This window comes from Zeugodacus cucurbitae, chromosome 6 (assembly GCF_028554725.1).
Source record: "Zeugodacus cucurbitae isolate PBARC_wt_2022May chromosome 6, idZeuCucr1.2, whole genome shotgun sequence".
Lineage (NCBI taxonomy): Eukaryota > Metazoa > Arthropoda > Insecta > Diptera > Tephritidae > Zeugodacus > Zeugodacus cucurbitae.
In genome coordinates this window covers 26,350,001-26,368,530 of record NC_071671.1, presented here as the reverse complement: position 1 = coordinate 26,368,530, position 18,530 = coordinate 26,350,001, and the positions used below count along the sequence as shown (strand labels likewise).

Genomic DNA, 18,530 nt, shown 5'->3' with positions numbered 1-18,530 from the left:
CAGATAAACGAAATTATCTACAACTTCAAAGTTATGACTGTCAACAGTGACGTGGGAGCCAAGACGCGAGTGCGCTGACTGTTTGTTTGATGACAGGAGATATTTCGTCTTGTCCTCATTCACCACCAGACCCATACGCTTCGCTTCTTTATCTAGTCTGGAAAACGCAGAACAAACGGCGCGGTTGTTGCTTCCGATGATATCAATATCATCGGCATACGCCAGGAGCTGTACACTCTTGTAGAAGATTGTACCCTCTCTATTTAGTTCTGCAGCTCGTATTATTTTTTCCAGCAATAGATTGAAGAAGTCGCACGATAGTGAGTCACCCTGTCTGAAGCCTCGTTTGGTATCGAACGGCTCGGAGAGGTCCTTCCCGATCCTGACGGAGCTTTTGGTGTTGCTCAACGTCAGCTTACATAGCCGTATTAGTTTTGCAGGGATACCAAATTCAGACATCGCGGCATAAAGGCAGCTCCTTTTCGTGCTATCGAAGGCAGCTTTAAAATCGATAAAAAGATGGTGGGTATCGATTCTTCTCTCTCGGGTCTTTTCCAAGATTTGGCGCATGGTGAATATCTGGTCCATTGTAGATTTTCCAGGTCTAAAGCCACACTGATAAGGTCCAATCAGTTCGTTGACGGTGGGCTTTAGTCTTTCACACAATACGCTCGACAAAACCTTATATGCGATATTGAGGAGACTTATACCACGGTAGTTGGCGCAGATTGTGGGGTCTCCCTTCTTATGGATTGGGCAGAGCACACTAAGATTCCAATCGTCAGGCATGCTTTCTTCCGACCATATTCTACAAAGAAGCTGATGCATGCACCTTATCAGTTCTTCGCCGCCGTATTTGAATAGCTCGGCCGGTAATCCATCGGCCCCCGCCGCTTTGTTGTTCTTCAAGCGGGTAATTGCTATTCGAATTTCTTCATGGTCGGGTAATGGAACATCTATTCCATCGTCATCGATTGGGGAATCGGGTTCGCCATCTCCTGGTGTTGTACTTTCACTGCCATTGAGCAGGTCGGAGAAGTGTTCCCTCCATAATCCCAGTGTGCTCTGGACATCCGTTACCAGATTACCTTCTCGGTCCCTACATGATAATGCTCCGGTCTTGAAACCTTCTGTTAATCGCCTCATCTTTTCATAAAATTTTCGAGCATTACCCATGTCGGCCAGCTTTTCAAGCTTTTCATACTCACGCATTTCGGCCTCTTTCTTTTTACGTCTGCAAATGCGTCTCGCTTCCCTCTTCAGTTCTCGATATCTATCCCACCCCGAACGTGTTGTGGTCGATCGCAACGTTGCGAGGTAGGCAGTCTGTTTTCTCTCCACTGCGGAACGACAATTCTCATCGTACCAACTGGTTTTTTGGCGTTGCCGGAGACCAATTGTTTCGGCTGCAGCGGTATGCAATGAGTTTGAGATGCCGTTCCACAGCTCCCTTATATCGAGATGCTGATGAGTGCTCTCAGAGAGCAGGAGTGCAAGTCGAGTAGAAAATCGTTCGGCTGTCGGTTGTGATTGCAGCTTTTCGACGTCGAACCTTCCTTGTGTTTGTTGACGGGCGTTCTTTGCTGCACAGAGGCGAGTGCGTATCTTTGCTGCTACTAGATAATGGTCCGAGTCAATGTTTGGTCCTCGGAGCGTACGCACGTCTAAAACACTGGAGACATGTCTTCCGTCTATCACAACGTGATCGATTTGATTGCGCGTGTTTCGATCAGGGGACAGCCACGTTGCTTGATGAATTTTTTTTTATGCTGGAATCTGGTACTACAGACAACCATATTTCGGGCCCCAGCGAAGTCGATCAGCCTCAGGCCGTTTGGCGATGTTTCGTCATGGAGGCTGAATTTTCCGACTGTTTTGCCAAAGACACCTTCTTTACCCACCCTGGCGTTAAAATCGCCAAGCACGATTTTGACATCGTGGCGGGGGCAGCGCTCATAGATGCGTTCTAGGCGCTCATAGAAAGCATCTTTGGTCGCATCGTCCTTCTCTTCCGTTGGGGCGTGGGCGCAAATCAGCGATATGTTGAAGAACCTCGCTTTGATGCGGATTGTGGCAAGACGTTCATCCACCGGGGTGAATGCCAGGACTCGGCGACGTAGTCTCTCTCCCACCACAAATCCAACACCGAATTTGCGCTCCTTTATATGGCCGCTGTAGTAGATGTCACAAGGACCCACCTTCTTCCGTCCTTGTCCCGTCCATCGCACTTCTTGGACGGCGGTGATGTCAGCCTTTAGTTGTATGAGGACATCAACCAAATTCAATAACATACAAACTTCAAATATAGTATATAGTAAATGTGACGCTATAGATAGACTATCTTACTAGAAGAGAAGTGGGTGTTGATGAAGATGGGTTAAGTTAAAAGTAACTATCGTCAACTTCGCTCACATATACGAAGTTGTCAATAATTGAGGTGTTAAACTTTTGCAACAAAAACGAAAAAAAGTTCGATCAAAATTGTTTATCGGTAAAAGTAAAGTAGTTAAGTTATATATTGATGAGTTAGAAACGAGAAAAAGCTGTCAACCGTCTTTGACTACGGCAATAATGTTGGGGAAAATAAGTTTTTATTAATAATTTATTGTGTAATTGTTATAAAAATCTCCTATTAAGCTTGACTATTTATATGTCTTTCATTCGTTTTGTTGGTGGGGATTAGTTTGTATGTCTGACTATTTTTATACTCTCGCAACAAAGTTGTTAAGAGAGTTTTATAGAGTTAGATATAGGGTTATATACACTGCCACGCCCACAAAATGGCTAAAACCGAAAACACATAAAGTGCAATAACTATTCCATAAATAAAGTTATGGAAATAAAATTTGGTATGAAGGATCGCACTATAAAGGGGCATATTTGGATGTAATTTTTTTAAAGAAGTGGGCTTGGCCTCGCCTCCTACTAAGATTTTGTACATAACTCGTAAACTTCGTTTCTTTTAGGTACTACCTTATGCAGTCCAAAAATGGAGGATATCGGTTTATAACCACGCCCACCTCTCATACAAAGGTCATGTTGAAAACTACTCAAAATACTTTAATTCAGTAAGGGAAAACACCAGAAACCTTAAATTTCATTATAAAGAAGGTACAGAAGGGCTCCACCCAAATTGGTATACAAAATTTTAAGTGGGTGTGGCTCCGCCCACTTATGGGTCAAAAACCATATCTCCGAAACTACCCGACCAATATCAATGAAACTTGGTTTGTAATATTTGCCTAACATCCCAATGATATGTTGTGAAAATGAGCCAAATCGGTCGCCAACTTCCTATATACCAGATCTTTGGAATCGTCCTGAATAGTTTACTTTACAATATATAAAGTAAGCACTAGTGAAGATATCGGAACATAACTTTGCATAAATACTGCATTTATAGTGTGGAACCCCTTTCTAAAATTCGTTGAAATCGGACCATAGGATTTCAAGGCCCCATATATCGAACATGAGCACCTCGGTGCTTCTAACCTAATATTAGGGTCGAATGACGAATATGTGGGTCAAATTGTGTGTCATATAATATTAAATAAATAAATTGCGAGAGTATAAAATGTTCGGTCACAACCCTTCCTTACTTGTTAGTGTGTTATTTGCTCTGTTAATATATAGTATTCGGATTTGTAAGCTTATTTATAAAGTAAAATAACTTTGTAGGGGAATAATGGTTTTTTTTTTTGAGACAGAGAAATTTTGTTTCGCTTAAATATTACAAAAAATAAAAAGCATTTAGCTTCTCGACAAGAAGACCCCGCGATTTGACAGTATATTTATGAATGCACTTGTAGCGCCCCTATTGATAATACTTTTGAATCGAACTTTAGTTTAGAAAAGAAAAGTATGGAGCAATAATGTCTTTAACATATAAATCACCTCAGATAATAACTTTAATAGCATACATGGCAGTCAGAAGAATGTCTTCAGATTTGTTTGTACTACAAACAAGTCAGTTTTTGGTTATTTATTTAACCGTTGAGTTTTAACACTGAAAATAAGGACGAAAAAAATATAAATATCAGTTTCTGTCTAAAACGCGACTAACTTAAATTTAATTCTGTCATATGTCTCTGCTAGGAAACTTGTCAAAGTGTACTGTATATAAATATCAAATACAAGTGTGACTTTGACAGCTGGTTTGACAACAGATTTGACAGCTATAATTTTTTGAAATTCTATCTCTCTAAAAAGTCACTATCTATGTGCACATTTGTATGTATTTATTTAGCGCGCAGTCTCTCTTTCTCGAACTAACCTCACCTACTCTAAGTTAACTTTATAAATTATATCCAGACTACAAATGGCCTATAAGTGTTTGTTACTCTCTTAGAAAATACTAACACGTCGAGTGACAAAATAAAATAGAAATAAGGAAAAAAGCTTTTCAATCATTGTCGCGTACGCACAGCTCCACATTACTGCTATAGCCTCATTCATTGCAAATTTATTATTGTCTTTTAGCTTCCTAACGTCTGGTCAACAATGTTTTTGTTTTTCTGTCACATGAATTTGTCTCGATTTTGATTAATGTGAGCACAAATCTGTAACACTTGGCGAGAATTTAGACAGATAGATAAGCTGCGAGACCAGTACGACTAACAGTATATAGTATATATATAAGTAAAAGTAACGGTACATGGTCATTTCCACTTACTGTGCGTTTATGTTATTGTATGTTTTCGAAAATTTATGACAGACAATTTGTCTCTTCCACATTGTAATTGAGAGTGATATCGTGTCTATAAATTGTTCTTAGACCAAATGAGTGTCAACAATGTCGCTGGAATTTCGTATTTTTTGTGTTCTAAATTTTTGTTGTTGCTGTATATCAAGCCTGAATCGTAATTTCTTGCAGTTCAATGCCACTGTTTTATTGCCGCTTCCATTCTGCTTAGCATCCATAGTCCATTAGTAAACAAATCAATAAATCAGCTTAGAAACAATACTCTTGAATACAAGCGCTGTCTCGTGTGATTTGATTTGTCTATTATTCAGAAAGTCAGACGTAAATACAGGTTGGCTTCAAGTGTAGTGCAGTGAAGCGAAGTGGATAAAGTTTAAATGCAGTTGAGGCATTTCATTTGAAATATGCTTCTATTCTTTTCGATTTTCTGCATTTGTGAGAGTTTTTGTTTTTCGAAAAAGCTATTGAAATGTGTTATTAAATTTCAAATTCGTAATAAAAGATGAAATTTTCTTCTTTTTCAGGAGAAGTTTTCAATTTAACATAAATATCAGTATAAAGTATGGAGTTTTCGAGTGTAAATGTGCTGAGGAGATTGTCTTCCGTTGAATGAGTCTCTCTTTCAAGCTGTTAATAGTACTAAGTATTCCCAGAGATAAAATGTCATAACGTCTTTCGAATGGACAAGAGCAATGTTGCTGCTAATACAATTATTTAGGGCTTTGTGGTATATTGTCATGATCCAGTTGACACTTTCATTGAATAAGCTAAATTATGTTGCCATAAAGACATTCAGATATATTTAAATGTGGCTTTTTATAGTGAAATGAGCTAATAACTCATGAATTAGTGTATGAGATTCAAACCTAAATTGCAATAAGTTATGAGCTAGGCGATTTACGTCTACGAAAGCTCACACTACGTTACTTGTTCGTGAACTTTTGACTAAAAACAATACCGTAACGCCTTAAATATGACAGATATGGCTCCATCTGCCTATTTCCAAAATCTAAGGATAAGAACCTTAAACGGTGGTATCTTTACAAGCATACGAAAAATTACTGAAAGAGCCCAAGGCTATCCCAAAAATCGTGTTTGAGAAGTGTTTCGTCGATTGGAAGAAGAGGTGGCAAAACTGCTTAATATCTAATGGCGACAATTTTGAAGGCGATTAATGTAGACGAATGATTTTTTTTTTTCAGAAAAGGATTTTTAAGGCTTTTTTTTGCTTCCCGTAATCAGTTTCATGTTTCAAATACAAAAATACTTAAAATTTTCTAGCTCAATTCGGAATTTTTCTGACTAGCTCTTTGTTTGTCTAGAAAACTAATTCCCATCTAGTATTTTTCTGACTAGTTCCAAAGCTCATTAATAAGATGTATCTTTGTATACAAGTTGTAATAATATTAAATTAATCGCGGAAGAGGAATTAATGAGATAAATATATGTGGACAAATAAAAGGATTTAAATGTATGGCTGCGTTGCTTACGGAAATGGGGAAAATGGGCGAAATCGGTTCACTGCCACGCCCACAAAATGGCGAAAACCGAAAACAGATTAACTAAGTCATAAATAATGTTATAAAAGCAAAATTTAGCACAAAGAATCGCACTATAGTCGTTTCTTTTAGATACTACCTTATACAGTTATGTTGAAAACTACATGTTAATTCAGTAAGGGAAAACATAAAGAAGGTACCGAAGGGCTGCACTCAAATTGGTATACAAAATTTTAAATGGGTGTGGCTCCGCCCACTTAGGGGTCAAAAACCATATATCCGAAACTGCTCGACCAATTTCAATGAAATTCGATTTGTAATATTTTCCTGCCATTCCAATGATATGTTGTGAAAATAGGTCAAATCGGTTCACAACCACGCCTACTTCCTATATACCAGAACTATGAAATCCATCTGAATTGTTTACTTTAGAATGTATAAAGTAAGCACTAGTGAATATATCGGAACAGAACTCTGCACAAATACTACATTTATAGTGTGGCATCGCCCTTCTAAAAATCGTCAAAATCGGACCACAAATTTTCAAGACCCTATATATCGAATATGGGGACATCGGTGCTTCTAACAAATTTTTTACAGGAAATATTTGGAAGAAATTCAGAGGAATATGTTGCTTCTAATAATATGTATCCGCGCCAACAATGAGTGAAATCGTAAAGTAAGTTATATAACTTCATCTATCTCCCATATACTTAATGTTAGGGGTTTCAAACTTTCAATGAACTTTATACCATATATATGCCGAATATGTGAGTCAAATTGTTTGTTATATTAATAAATTTAAATAAATATGTAAATTGAGAGAGTATAAAATGTTCGGTGACACCCGAATTTAGCCCTTCCTTACTTGTTTCTTATGTTTTCTAAGCAATTTGTTGTTGTTTCAATCCTTCGGAGACAATTTTGTTAAGAATGTGTAATTTTAGATTCTTTTGTCATTTAAAAAAATCTATTTGATTAGTGTCATGTAAGCGCTCCGGTAGTCATTTATTAAAACATTTTTTTGCTGAAAAACCATTATTAAAGTAAATAAACAAAATCATCAAAATATAATAGTAAACAATGCTATCCATCAATACCGCACCAATCACGCCGGTAACTGAGTTAGACAATTACATGAGCATGAAATTAAGTGACACCACACAAATTGCATTAATAAACCTTCTATATTGTCTCCTTTTTATTTTAATAGCTCACCAATATTCATATTTATAATCCATGTTTTCCATTACATTTAATTGCTTTTTTTTCAACGCAGCTACATACTCTCGCTAGCAATTGCCGATCTGTTGCTCATCCTCACCACGGTGCCGTTAACGTCCACTGTCTACACGGTGGACTCGTGGCCATGGGGCAGCTTCCTCTGCACATTGTCGGAATTTATTAAAGACGTGTCGATTGGCGTTTCCGTTTTCACACTCACAGCACTCTCCGGTGACCGGTACTTTGCCATTGTGGACCCATTAAGAAAATTCCATGCACACGGTAAGTAGATTACACTTTCGATTGCAAACGTAGACACAACCACCTTCATACACTCTCACTGGTATCTATGTATATTCGTTATTGCTCCATTACAGGTGGCGGCAAACGTGCCACACACATGACCATCGCCATTGCCGTGTCCATTTGGCTGTTGGCGATACTCTGCGCCATGCCCGCACTCCTCGGCACAAATGTGAAGGTGAGCCTTAATGTGTTTCGGTCTACCGGAAATCGTCTCAAGCACATACATATAAACAGCTTTGCTATAAATAAATATTAAAAAAAATATCTCTTTTGCTTTCATTTTTCTTTACATTCGTGATTTCTTTCCGCGCAAACAGCATGTGAAAATCAATAAAAACAAATCATTCGAACTTTGCTACCCCTTTCCGGAGAAGTGGGGCGACGAATATGCCAAAACGATGGTTTTAATGCGCTTTCTGGTCTACTACGCCATTCCGTTGTGTATAATTGGCGCTTTTTATGTGTTAATCGCGCGGCATTTGATGTACGCCGCTAGCGTGCCGGGTGAAATGCAGGGCGCCTTGCGACAGGTGAGTCGGAAATTACAATGTCATACTACACAGAAATATTTTAAGCTAAAGAAAGGAATATGTATACGTACATAAGTTTATATAAGTAACGAGGCGAAGACTATGGTTTCACCAATTACAAGTCGTTGTTGGAGAACTCGGTCAAGTAGCATCATTAATCATAGACCGGAAAGATTATATACGATACGCATACTGACAGAGAGGGTGCGCTGCACAGTGTTTTGTAAAGCGGAAAATTAGTGACAAAATTTAGAATTTTTCGTGTATTACCTAGATAAGTTTTATACTTATATAGACATAGCATACGTTATATTGCATGTAAAATAGTCAGATGTACAGTTGAATTTCCCTAACTCTAAACACCATAATCCACATAAAAACTTCGAGATAAAGAGACTTCCGAGTTACGGAAGGTAAATTGTATGAAATTTGACTTCTATTGCTAATTCACTAGTGCGAGTTATGGAGATCTTTGAGTTATAGAAGTTCAAGATATGGAAGTCCAACTGTATTTTTAAACACATTTTGGTGAAAGGATACAATTATTTTTCGCTCCTATAAACACGGAAAACTTTCATTTTTGGCTAAAATAGGTTTTAAGTGAATCTTACTGCCCTTAGAATAGGATTTTAGGCTTCAAGCACCGACTGAAAAGCGTTAAGAATGATTCTTCAATACACCTTAGTCAGATCTACGATAGATCTACACAACTGGAACCGTTCATGAAAAGAGTTTCTTCCCTTCGAAGTAGAATCCAATTCGGATTCAAATATCGTTTGATCTTAGACCCAGTAAATTACTATTAATACAAAATTAAGATCCAGCGATTATTTCTTTATTTAAATCAAAACTTAAATTTAAAATGACTATATTTCATGATATTTGGGTTATTATGACATCAAAATACAAATATATAGATATAGTATATAGATCTGGATTCTATAATGCTTTTAAGCTTGGTCTAAGTAATTACAGTTATTTATATATTGTATCCAATGGATTCACGAGGAAGCAAAGGCCATTTATTACGATATTTGCGAGTCTCTTGATTTGACCCCAACTTTTTTCGGTACCAAATTTTGATGCCAAAATTTGTTCTTTAGATTACAGCTAGTCGGTCTTTCCATCGTCTGCCTTGTGGATTCCAGTTTATAGCAGTCCGGGTGATTATATCTGGATCTCGTGTCCGAACATGTCCGAGCCAGCCTCATTTTCTTTTGAAAATTACGGTTCACTGCGGTGTTTGGTTTCCGCGTTAGAGACCGTCATGTGGCAGAAAATGCGGCAAAAGTTTGTGAAACCTTGCAGCTTTTGAATGTCGGAGGCTGTGAGATTCCATGATTCGCAACCGAACTTTGGTCTATAAACGTTTTCAAAGTTTCAAATAAAATACTTAGAGCCACCTTCATAATAAGTGAATTTCAAAACATCTACATCAAGCAATAGAACTCTTGCCTCATTGTAACCAGAAATCTCACCACTGTGCCTTGTAAAAAAGGCGTAATGCAAACCACATGCTTGCGTTCTCAATTTCTTATTGTGACTAATTAAATAACACCCTTTTTTCCTGGCTTTGGTAGAATTTGGTTGGCTGTTCCCACTGCTTTAACAACGCCGATGATTAATTAATTCATGAAATTAGAAGTCAATCCATAAGAAAACATGGGTCAATTTTCGTACACAAACAACTACAAACACACTAATGTTTCGTTTTTCTAAACGCTTTCGGCAACTAATTCACTGAGTGAGTTAATTAACTTGCCCAAAGGGTGTGGTTTATATAAAAGCCTTAACGGAATATTGTAGAGTTGCTAAGAGAAGAAAGTGTCAAAATTGGCCCTTCTCAAATTAATGGGATATTCCGCATTTATGTACATTTTTGAAAAATGCCAACAAATTATTTGAGATTAACAGTAAAAGTGCGCAAAGGGTGCTACTGAGTGGTTGGGGTCCGAAGTAATATACATACGTATAAAGTGTCAGCGAGACTTCGTAAGGCGACGTAAGGTTTAAATATAGAATTTGGTTGCTAAGTGTTATGTAAAAAATATAAATCTAAATCTATGTAATCTTTATCTATTTCTATAACCACTTATATTATAAAATAATGCCATTACATTCTCAAACCATATTGTATACAATATGCACCAAAAGCTCAAGTTTAACCTTAAGCATTCTTACATTACTCACAATATGGTGTTTAAGCATTATATTGTGCAAAACACATTCATACATTTTTATTGCTCACAAACATAATTTCTTTTTCCAATGTGTCCCAGAGATTTTCGTATTTTATAAGCCATTTCATTTCATTGCAGGTGCGTGCACGTCGTAAGGTGGCTGTAACGGTGTTGGCGTTTGTTGTTATATTTGGCATTTGCTTTATGCCCTATCACATCTTCATGCTTTGGTTCTATTATTGGTAAGTGTAAGAAAATTTGAAAAAATAGTAGTAACCCAATCAAATTTATACAATTTATAGAAAGTTATGTAATGTGAAATTGTATGAAATTTACTTAAGTACATACGTAAAGGGATTTAAACAGTTGTTGGCAATATATTAGCATTTGTTTTCTTTATGTATATATTAAATTTAGTCTTAAGTAATAGTGTTCTCTTTTCTCGATGAAAATGTTGCCTCATTACATTTCAACATTATACAAATGTTCCACTACCCCTTTGAGAATATAGAAGGCCTTTTGAGAAAGGTAGAAGATCTTGCAGAAAAGAAAAAGCGTCCCAAAAAAGAGTTGACAAAATAACACGCCAATTTGATAGCCCGAGTACAGGGCAGAATAAATACAATATTTTTCTAAGAAAAGAAAACGCTATAAGTTAAAAATATAATATCATATGATCTTGTATGTGAAAATCAAAGATATATTATACAAGAATTGCATTTGTGCCAAAAAAAAAAAACAAATATGTTGAAGTTATATGAAATGGTGGATGTGCATTAGAGCTCTCGGTATTCGATTAGTCGACTAACCGGATAAACCGAATACGGCATTATTCGAATAATAATATACGGTTTGTCGCACTAGAACGGCTATTCGAATAGTATTATTTGGTTAATATTCATACGAACGATTACAAATCGGATATTCGAATAATAGGTTTTCAGGCGAATAATTTTTAGAGCGGTAATGTGCATTTCATCTTATTTTTAATAAATACTATACCAAGTCAGAGCACCCATTCTAGGCAAATGAAGGTGGTTGAATTGATTTTCCTTGCTGCACCCTTGCCTATATTGTACTTTTTGGTTCCTTCATAATCTCATATGTACATAGTACGGAACTATGACTCGATCATCTTTATATTGATCGCTGTACAAAAAATCCAACAAATCTATAGTAATCAAATAAAATTTTTTAAATTTCTATACATTTCTTGCTGCGGAAAAATCTTTTAATCTGCATCAGTATTTGCCCAATAGATATGGGAGACCAGAAAGTTGATATTTAAAACATGTTGGACATCCATTGACGTATAGTTTTAAGATTTCAGTATTTCGTAACATATTTATGATCGTCTTCGTGTTTTATTTTTTTTTTTAGGTTCCATTTGAAAAGTTTTAACACAGCAACTTTGAAACACCCCATTCCAAGTAACATATCTTCGATATAGTATATTTTTCCCAAGCTTTATTGTATTTTCAATATTTCACAAATAATCCTCTTTGAGTTCTTTGATAAAGATCATTCATTACAAGTAAGGAAAGACTAAGTTCGGGTGCAACCGAAATTTTATACTCTCTCTATTGTTTGAACAACGAGAATCGTCATATATAGATATGAGGGCTGAGAGACTATACGCTTACTTAATTTTGCCAAGATATCTCTCATATTAACCAATACATATAGGCGGAATAAAACCCACCGTAATTTTAAAAAACCTATAATTAGGTATATGGAGATGTTATAACCCGATTTTAATAATTTTTGGAACAGAGACTCACTTTTAGAAGAAAACAATTTCCCCATATTTTCGGTTAAAATGTACCCTTAGGCGCAAAGTTCAACTTGTTCGATATCTGGGGTCTTGAAAAGTTATAGTCTGTTTTCGACAATTTTTTCACAAGTGAAGCCAGAGATGATATGCACTATTTGCTTAAAGTTTTATTCCGCTATCTTCATTGGTTCCTTATATATACATTATAAAGTGAAGGAATCAGATGGAATTCAAAATTGAGTTATAAGGAAAGTAGTAGTGGTCGGTACACAACCCATTTTTTATCCGTGTTATCAGTATGTCAAGAAAATATTATATACCGAATTTCATTGAAACCTGTCGAGTAGTTCCTGAGATATGGTTTTTAACCCATATGTGGCCATGCCACGCCCATTTTTCATTTTGTAAAAAAAATCTGAGTGAAGCTTCTCTCTGCTATCTCGTCTGTAAATTTAGTGACGTTTTTAGTTAGTGAGTTAACACACTTTTAGTAATTTTCAACATAACCTTTGTATGGGGCGTGGGCGTGCTTAGTATCCGATTTCAACTATTTTCATGGTGTGTGCTTTATATAGCTTCATTGGTTTGCGTGATATATACAAATAACCGATTTGGGGGCGGGGACACGCCCACTTCCCCAAAAAATTACATCCAAATATTTTACATTTATAACTTTATTTATGGATTAGTTGTGACACTTTATATGTTTTTGGTTTCCGCCTTTTTGTGGGCGTGGCAATGGTCCGATTTTGCTCATCTCATCGAAGGCAACCTTCTCAGGGTGCCCAGGAATATGTGTTCCAAGTTCCATTAAGATATCTCAATTTTTACTCAAGTTATCGCTTGCACGGACAGACGGACGGACAGACATCCGGATTTCAACTTCACTCGTCACCCTGATCATTTATATATATATAACCCCATATCAAACTGTTTTATGTCTGGGTGATGGCATTTGTGATAATAAAGGTACCTGAGTGCATATAGTCTTACCTCGAGTTCGGTTTAGTTAAGGAATTATTTATATTTGATAAGGTTTTACATTAGCGAAAATAGTTCAAGTGATCCTGGACGATGAATATTTTCAGCAACATGTAGCTTTATTGAGTTTTTTATAACTAACTATAAGATCTATATATATATATATAAAATCACATAATTTAGTATAAATAAATAAATAAAATTCTAAGCTATTGAACACTACTGTACATAATTTAAGTCACAATATTAGAATATTGTGATTATGCTTTGGGCAAGCCAATACCCTTGGCTCAAAGGATTTAGTTTTTTTTTTGTATGCAAAATTTATTATAAAATCTTTATATATATTGTGTATATATGTATACATAAAAATCTTTACATACTATATATATATTATCCAAACAATACATACTAACGTCATTCTTTAACTTTAATTTCTTATTTTTTCCCCATTTGTTCGACGTCATTTGTAGGCCCACCGCACAGCATGACTACAACTCCTTCTGGCATGTTTTACGCATCGTCGGCTTCTGCTTATCCTTCGCCAACAGCTGTGCCAATCCGGTGGCTTTGTATTTTGTTAGTGGCGCCTTCCGCAAACATTTCAATAGGTATTTGTTTATTCACTACAATGCTGACGCATGACATACAGCCACCTCCTGCCCGAACGGGGTAAGGAAGTTGCAAAGCATATGAATTTAAAAAGCAAAAAAGCAAGAGAAAAAAACGCAAAAGCAAATCTAATATAAATCAAAGATATGCGCTAAAAAGGAAGCACAGACACACACACACCTAAGAAAGACGAAAAAAAAACAACAACAAATATTGAAATTAAATTGAGCGAAAGCCGATTTTGAGTATACTTTACATACATATAATATATACATAGGGACGAAAATAGCAAACTAAGCAGAAATGAAATAAAAAATCGATTTACTTACAAATCTACAATAGTGAATAGGAAGCATATGTAGTTTGATAGCGCTGCTTGGTCGTGCCTTTCGCTAGCCTTATGTATTGAGCCACACTTGCATTTTGCTTTTGGAAAGACATTATTATCGACGAAAAAATCGAAATCGCGTTACGTAAAATTGGCTGCTCAAGGCTCAAGTGTGTACTTTTTTTACAAGTTTTTTTTTCGCTTTCATTTTACAGCACAGCACCTTTAGTAGCTGTCCCAAACATGCGCACACACACACCGTCACTCTTGTCGCCCATATCATCATCATGAAATATAATTTATATACCTGTACTTATATCGAATAATGCACCTAAAAATGTAGCATAGGGAACTATGGTAGATTAACCAGTACTTGATTCTAATCTAACCTTACTTAAATAATTCGAATTGCAACAGTCGTGCTGTAAAAATAAGCTACTGACTTATTCAACCCAGACAGGGGTAGCACATTGCCTTAAAAAATACTTGCTCTTTTCCTGGGAAAATTATTTTTCCAAAAAGAGAAGGGGATCCACTGATTCTTTAAAGCGAATAATTTCATAATTTAATTCTCGTGGAAATATTATGATGACTCTTCTATACTTACCACTAGAAAGCCTAAATATATACCTTCCTAAAAGATAAGAAGTGAGGTTAGAAAGAAATATTAGAGAGAAAGACAACTCTATAACCACTTATTAATTTTTAAGTGAAATTCTGTTGGTAGGTCTGCATTTATGCCGATATATTTCTTCTTAGCATCATATAGCCTATTCTCACTTCTTGAATGCTAACTTGATAATTTTTGAGATGCACTTTCATTTCAGGCATTCACTTCAGTGAATAACATCAGTTTCGGTTAAAGGTAGCACAACAATACATAGAATTTTTTTCAGAAACTCCCAGCCTACAGTTAGGCGCACTTTCGACACAAATGTATGTTGAACCGCTACCATGGCTTACACACTTGACCATGTTATTTGTTGTTGCTTTGCGCTTTTGCATATTCACGCTGCATACGCATTCCACTTGTTTTTGTTTTTGTTTATTTTACATTTTTTTATTCGAACGACTATTTTTTCGCTGCTCTTTTGCACATTTCACTCTTCTAGATACTTGTTTTGTCAAGGGTCTGGCGTACGCCTCAAAAAACGACACCCACACAACGATACCCTCTGCATGCATCGGGACGCATCGCTCACTAGCACCGCATCGAAACGCTATTATTCGTCGACGCGTCGCTCGACATGCCATCATCACAGCACCATGCGAAGGTGAGTGGCGAAATACTACAATATATTTCCTACGTACCCCAGTCAAATAATTATATGTGCATTTCTGCTTTTGTTTATATTTCTTATTCATTATTATTTTTTGGATTTCGGTAAATGTGGAATAAAAGGTTGATATGTTACCGTTACTGTGCAACGAAAATTGTTTCATACTTTTCTCGTTCGTTGTACAGTTACATTAAGAATGTCCTTGTGAATTGGGTATTGCATAGTAAATATTTATATGTGCAAAATCAGTTTAGCGAATCTAGTCGCTGCAAAAACTTTTTTTGCTAAAATTTGTTTTCAAAATTACTGTAGGGGCATTAACTTAATGAATTATTAAAAATTTGATTACATTTATTTAACTTTAAGCCTTAAATGCCTCGTGGTACTAGTTTATCAGCCGCGGAACAAGTAATAATCATAGGAATGCATGAAAGCGGTTCCAAAATGGCTCTAGACCAAAGCGAGGTGGGAACTGTATCTCAAAATTTTTAAAAAACCCCACTAATTATGGTATAGTGCGACGCAGCTGACGAAAAACAACATTGATGAGCGGTGCGAAAGGATGATTCGACGGCTAGTAGTTACGGACTTGATAAGCAGCGATTAAATATGGACCTAGTTAAGATGAAGATGAAGACAGAAAATCACAATAAATATAATATTTCCAATTATACATAAAAATCAATTTCTGAAACACACCTCCATGGCAACTAAATCAACGCTAAAGAAAGACACAATAAAGCACATTTGAGGTTTGCAAATAAATACCAATTCTGTGCCGATGAGTGATAGAATGCAGTCTTTAGTGACGAAAAAAAAATTAAATTTGGTCTGCCATTGCAAGAAATATTGGAGAGATTCGCACCAGAAACGACGGTCCTACTAAAAGCAATGTTTTGGAAGCGGTACCTTGATTTCATGGGCTGCATTTTGCTGCTGTGGAAAGCTATCTACATGTTTTATATTCACTCAAATGAATGCTAATATCAATGTAGATCTTTTGGACAGCGAGTTAATAAAATCTGCTGGCAATATTTATGGCATATAACTGGACATATCGAAAGGATATCGCTTCAATCCACACGAAGAACATCTTTAACGACCGGAAAATTCCGTTATTACAATGTGCAGCATTGAGTTCGAACATAAATCCTATTGAGGATCTCTAGAAAAACATCTCTGCTCCTGTTTTCCTTAACGGAAAGCAGTTTGAGACGGTACGTCACCTTAGATTAGCCATTAAGCAAGAATTTGTCAATATTTACATAACTATTCCATAGTGGTTAAGCGGCTTAATTTAGTTTTAAAATATAAGGACAATTCTACTGACTATTCAAATAAACAGTTTTTTCAGGTAAACTCAAATGTATAGGCTTTTCTGGTAAAAATAGTAAAACGCACATATAAATATTTACTATTAGCCTAAACTTCAATTCTGTTTATGGTTTAAAAAATATTTTGAAATTTGCTAATTTTTTGTTTTTTATATCGTATACATTAATAATAACAAACCTGCATACTCAGAAATATTTTGCAATTTTGTAATCTTTAATTTTTTTGCAAAAAGTTCATGCACATATAATTATTTGACTGAGGTATATGTATGTAAACATGAATATGTATAAAGTAGTTGAATAAAAAAAGTGTATATAGCAGAAAAAATAATATTGAAAAAATATAAAAAATTATATTGAAATTTAATGATTGTATCAAAATAACTCTTAACCCTATACAAACCGTTCTGATAGCCCCAGATATCGAATATAAATGGCTAGTTTTGATTTTCACCGAAAATATCGGCCAACCTATGTGATATTTAAATTAAATTAGGAGGCCATCCTTTCCTAATAACAATTGTCCCTGGTACCAAAAATAAATAAAATCGTTTCAATGCTTCCTATAACCCCTATATACACTGGTGGTCACATAATTAAGGACACTCCGTTTTCTTTTAAAATATTGGTTTATTTTATAATTTAAAATCGACATATTTTTTTAAACTTCAGTTACCTATTTATTATCTTCTAAGGTATAGATTTATTGAAAATTTAACGAACAAATTGTTTCCCATCTGAACCAAATAAATTTAACTTGGATTCATCGCTCAACAGTATTTGTTTCCAAAAATCTAAGGGTTTTCCGATATACTCCTTTGCAAATTTAATACTACTCTTTAAGTTCTTGTTTGGTACGTGCGGTTTTTTTCTTGCGATTCAAGAAGACGACATCTGATGGTTCGTGTTGATACATCGTTGGTCAGTTGATCCTTTATCGTGCCAAGAATTTGACTGGAAGTTAAAAAAGGATTCGCCTTGCAAACTCTACAAGTTACACGATCGTCCTTTGAAGTAGTTTTTCTGGGCCTTTTTTTTCTTATTTTACTCCCTGTCCTCCGTAATGAATCAAGCATAAAAGTTTCTTCGCTACGGCTCTAATGGACATTTTTTCCTTCACGTACTTGTAAATAATCATTTTTCTCAATTCTGGAGTACAACTCTTTTTTCGACCCATATCTAACAGTTATTTTATTTGATATTGAATATTTAGTTAATATACAAATGATTTATACAACTTACCGCAAGTTTTTGTGTTAAAATAATAAAAAATCAAAAAAAAAAAATTGGTGTCCTTAATTATGTGACCAAGCACCAGCACACTCAAAATACAATAAATTCATCAAACCGCCGAATTTTGGTAAAAGTGTCTAATTTTGTCACTCAAAAACATGCTACATTATTGAGCACAGTTATAATATACCGTTGCAATTTACAGTGGGTCTCTAGGCGAAAATTTAGTGCTAAAAACATTGAACTGAAACGCGTGTTTTACTCAACTTTATTTTGTCCCTAATTATGTGGCCACCAGTGTATGTATGTACATATGCATCAAATAATAGTGTTTTACACTTCTGAGTGGCGTTGTAAATATTTCGTCGACTCTGCAAACTTAGACCTTACTTACTAGTTTTTTTAACATTTCAATTTATTTAACAAACAAATTTATCGCATGCAATATTTTCAAATACATTCTACAAATAAATATCGCATGATATATTTTTTCTTAAAGTGAGGGTATATCTTGGTTTTGAGATATATACATATATATTAAGTTCTT

The 18,530-nt window shown here is 35.5% G+C and overlaps 1 protein-coding gene across 1 annotated transcript in view; it reads left to right on the top strand.

Annotated features, from left to right (window-relative positions):
* LOC105213996 (neuropeptide CCHamide-1 receptor) overlaps positions 1-18,530 on the top strand; it is a 121,106-nt gene that overhangs the window by 101,929 nt on the left and 647 nt on the right. Inside the window, exons 4-9 of the mRNA XM_011187139.3 lie at positions 7,481-7,707; positions 7,803-7,906; positions 8,049-8,261; positions 10,580-10,683; positions 13,670-13,807; positions 15,249-15,410. Coding sequence (XP_011185441.2) covers positions 7,481-7,707; positions 7,803-7,906; positions 8,049-8,261; positions 10,580-10,683; positions 13,670-13,807; positions 15,249-15,410 — 948 coding nt within the window. The remainder of the gene's footprint in view (positions 1-7,480; positions 7,708-7,802; positions 7,907-8,048; positions 8,262-10,579; positions 10,684-13,669; positions 13,808-15,248; positions 15,411-18,530) is intronic.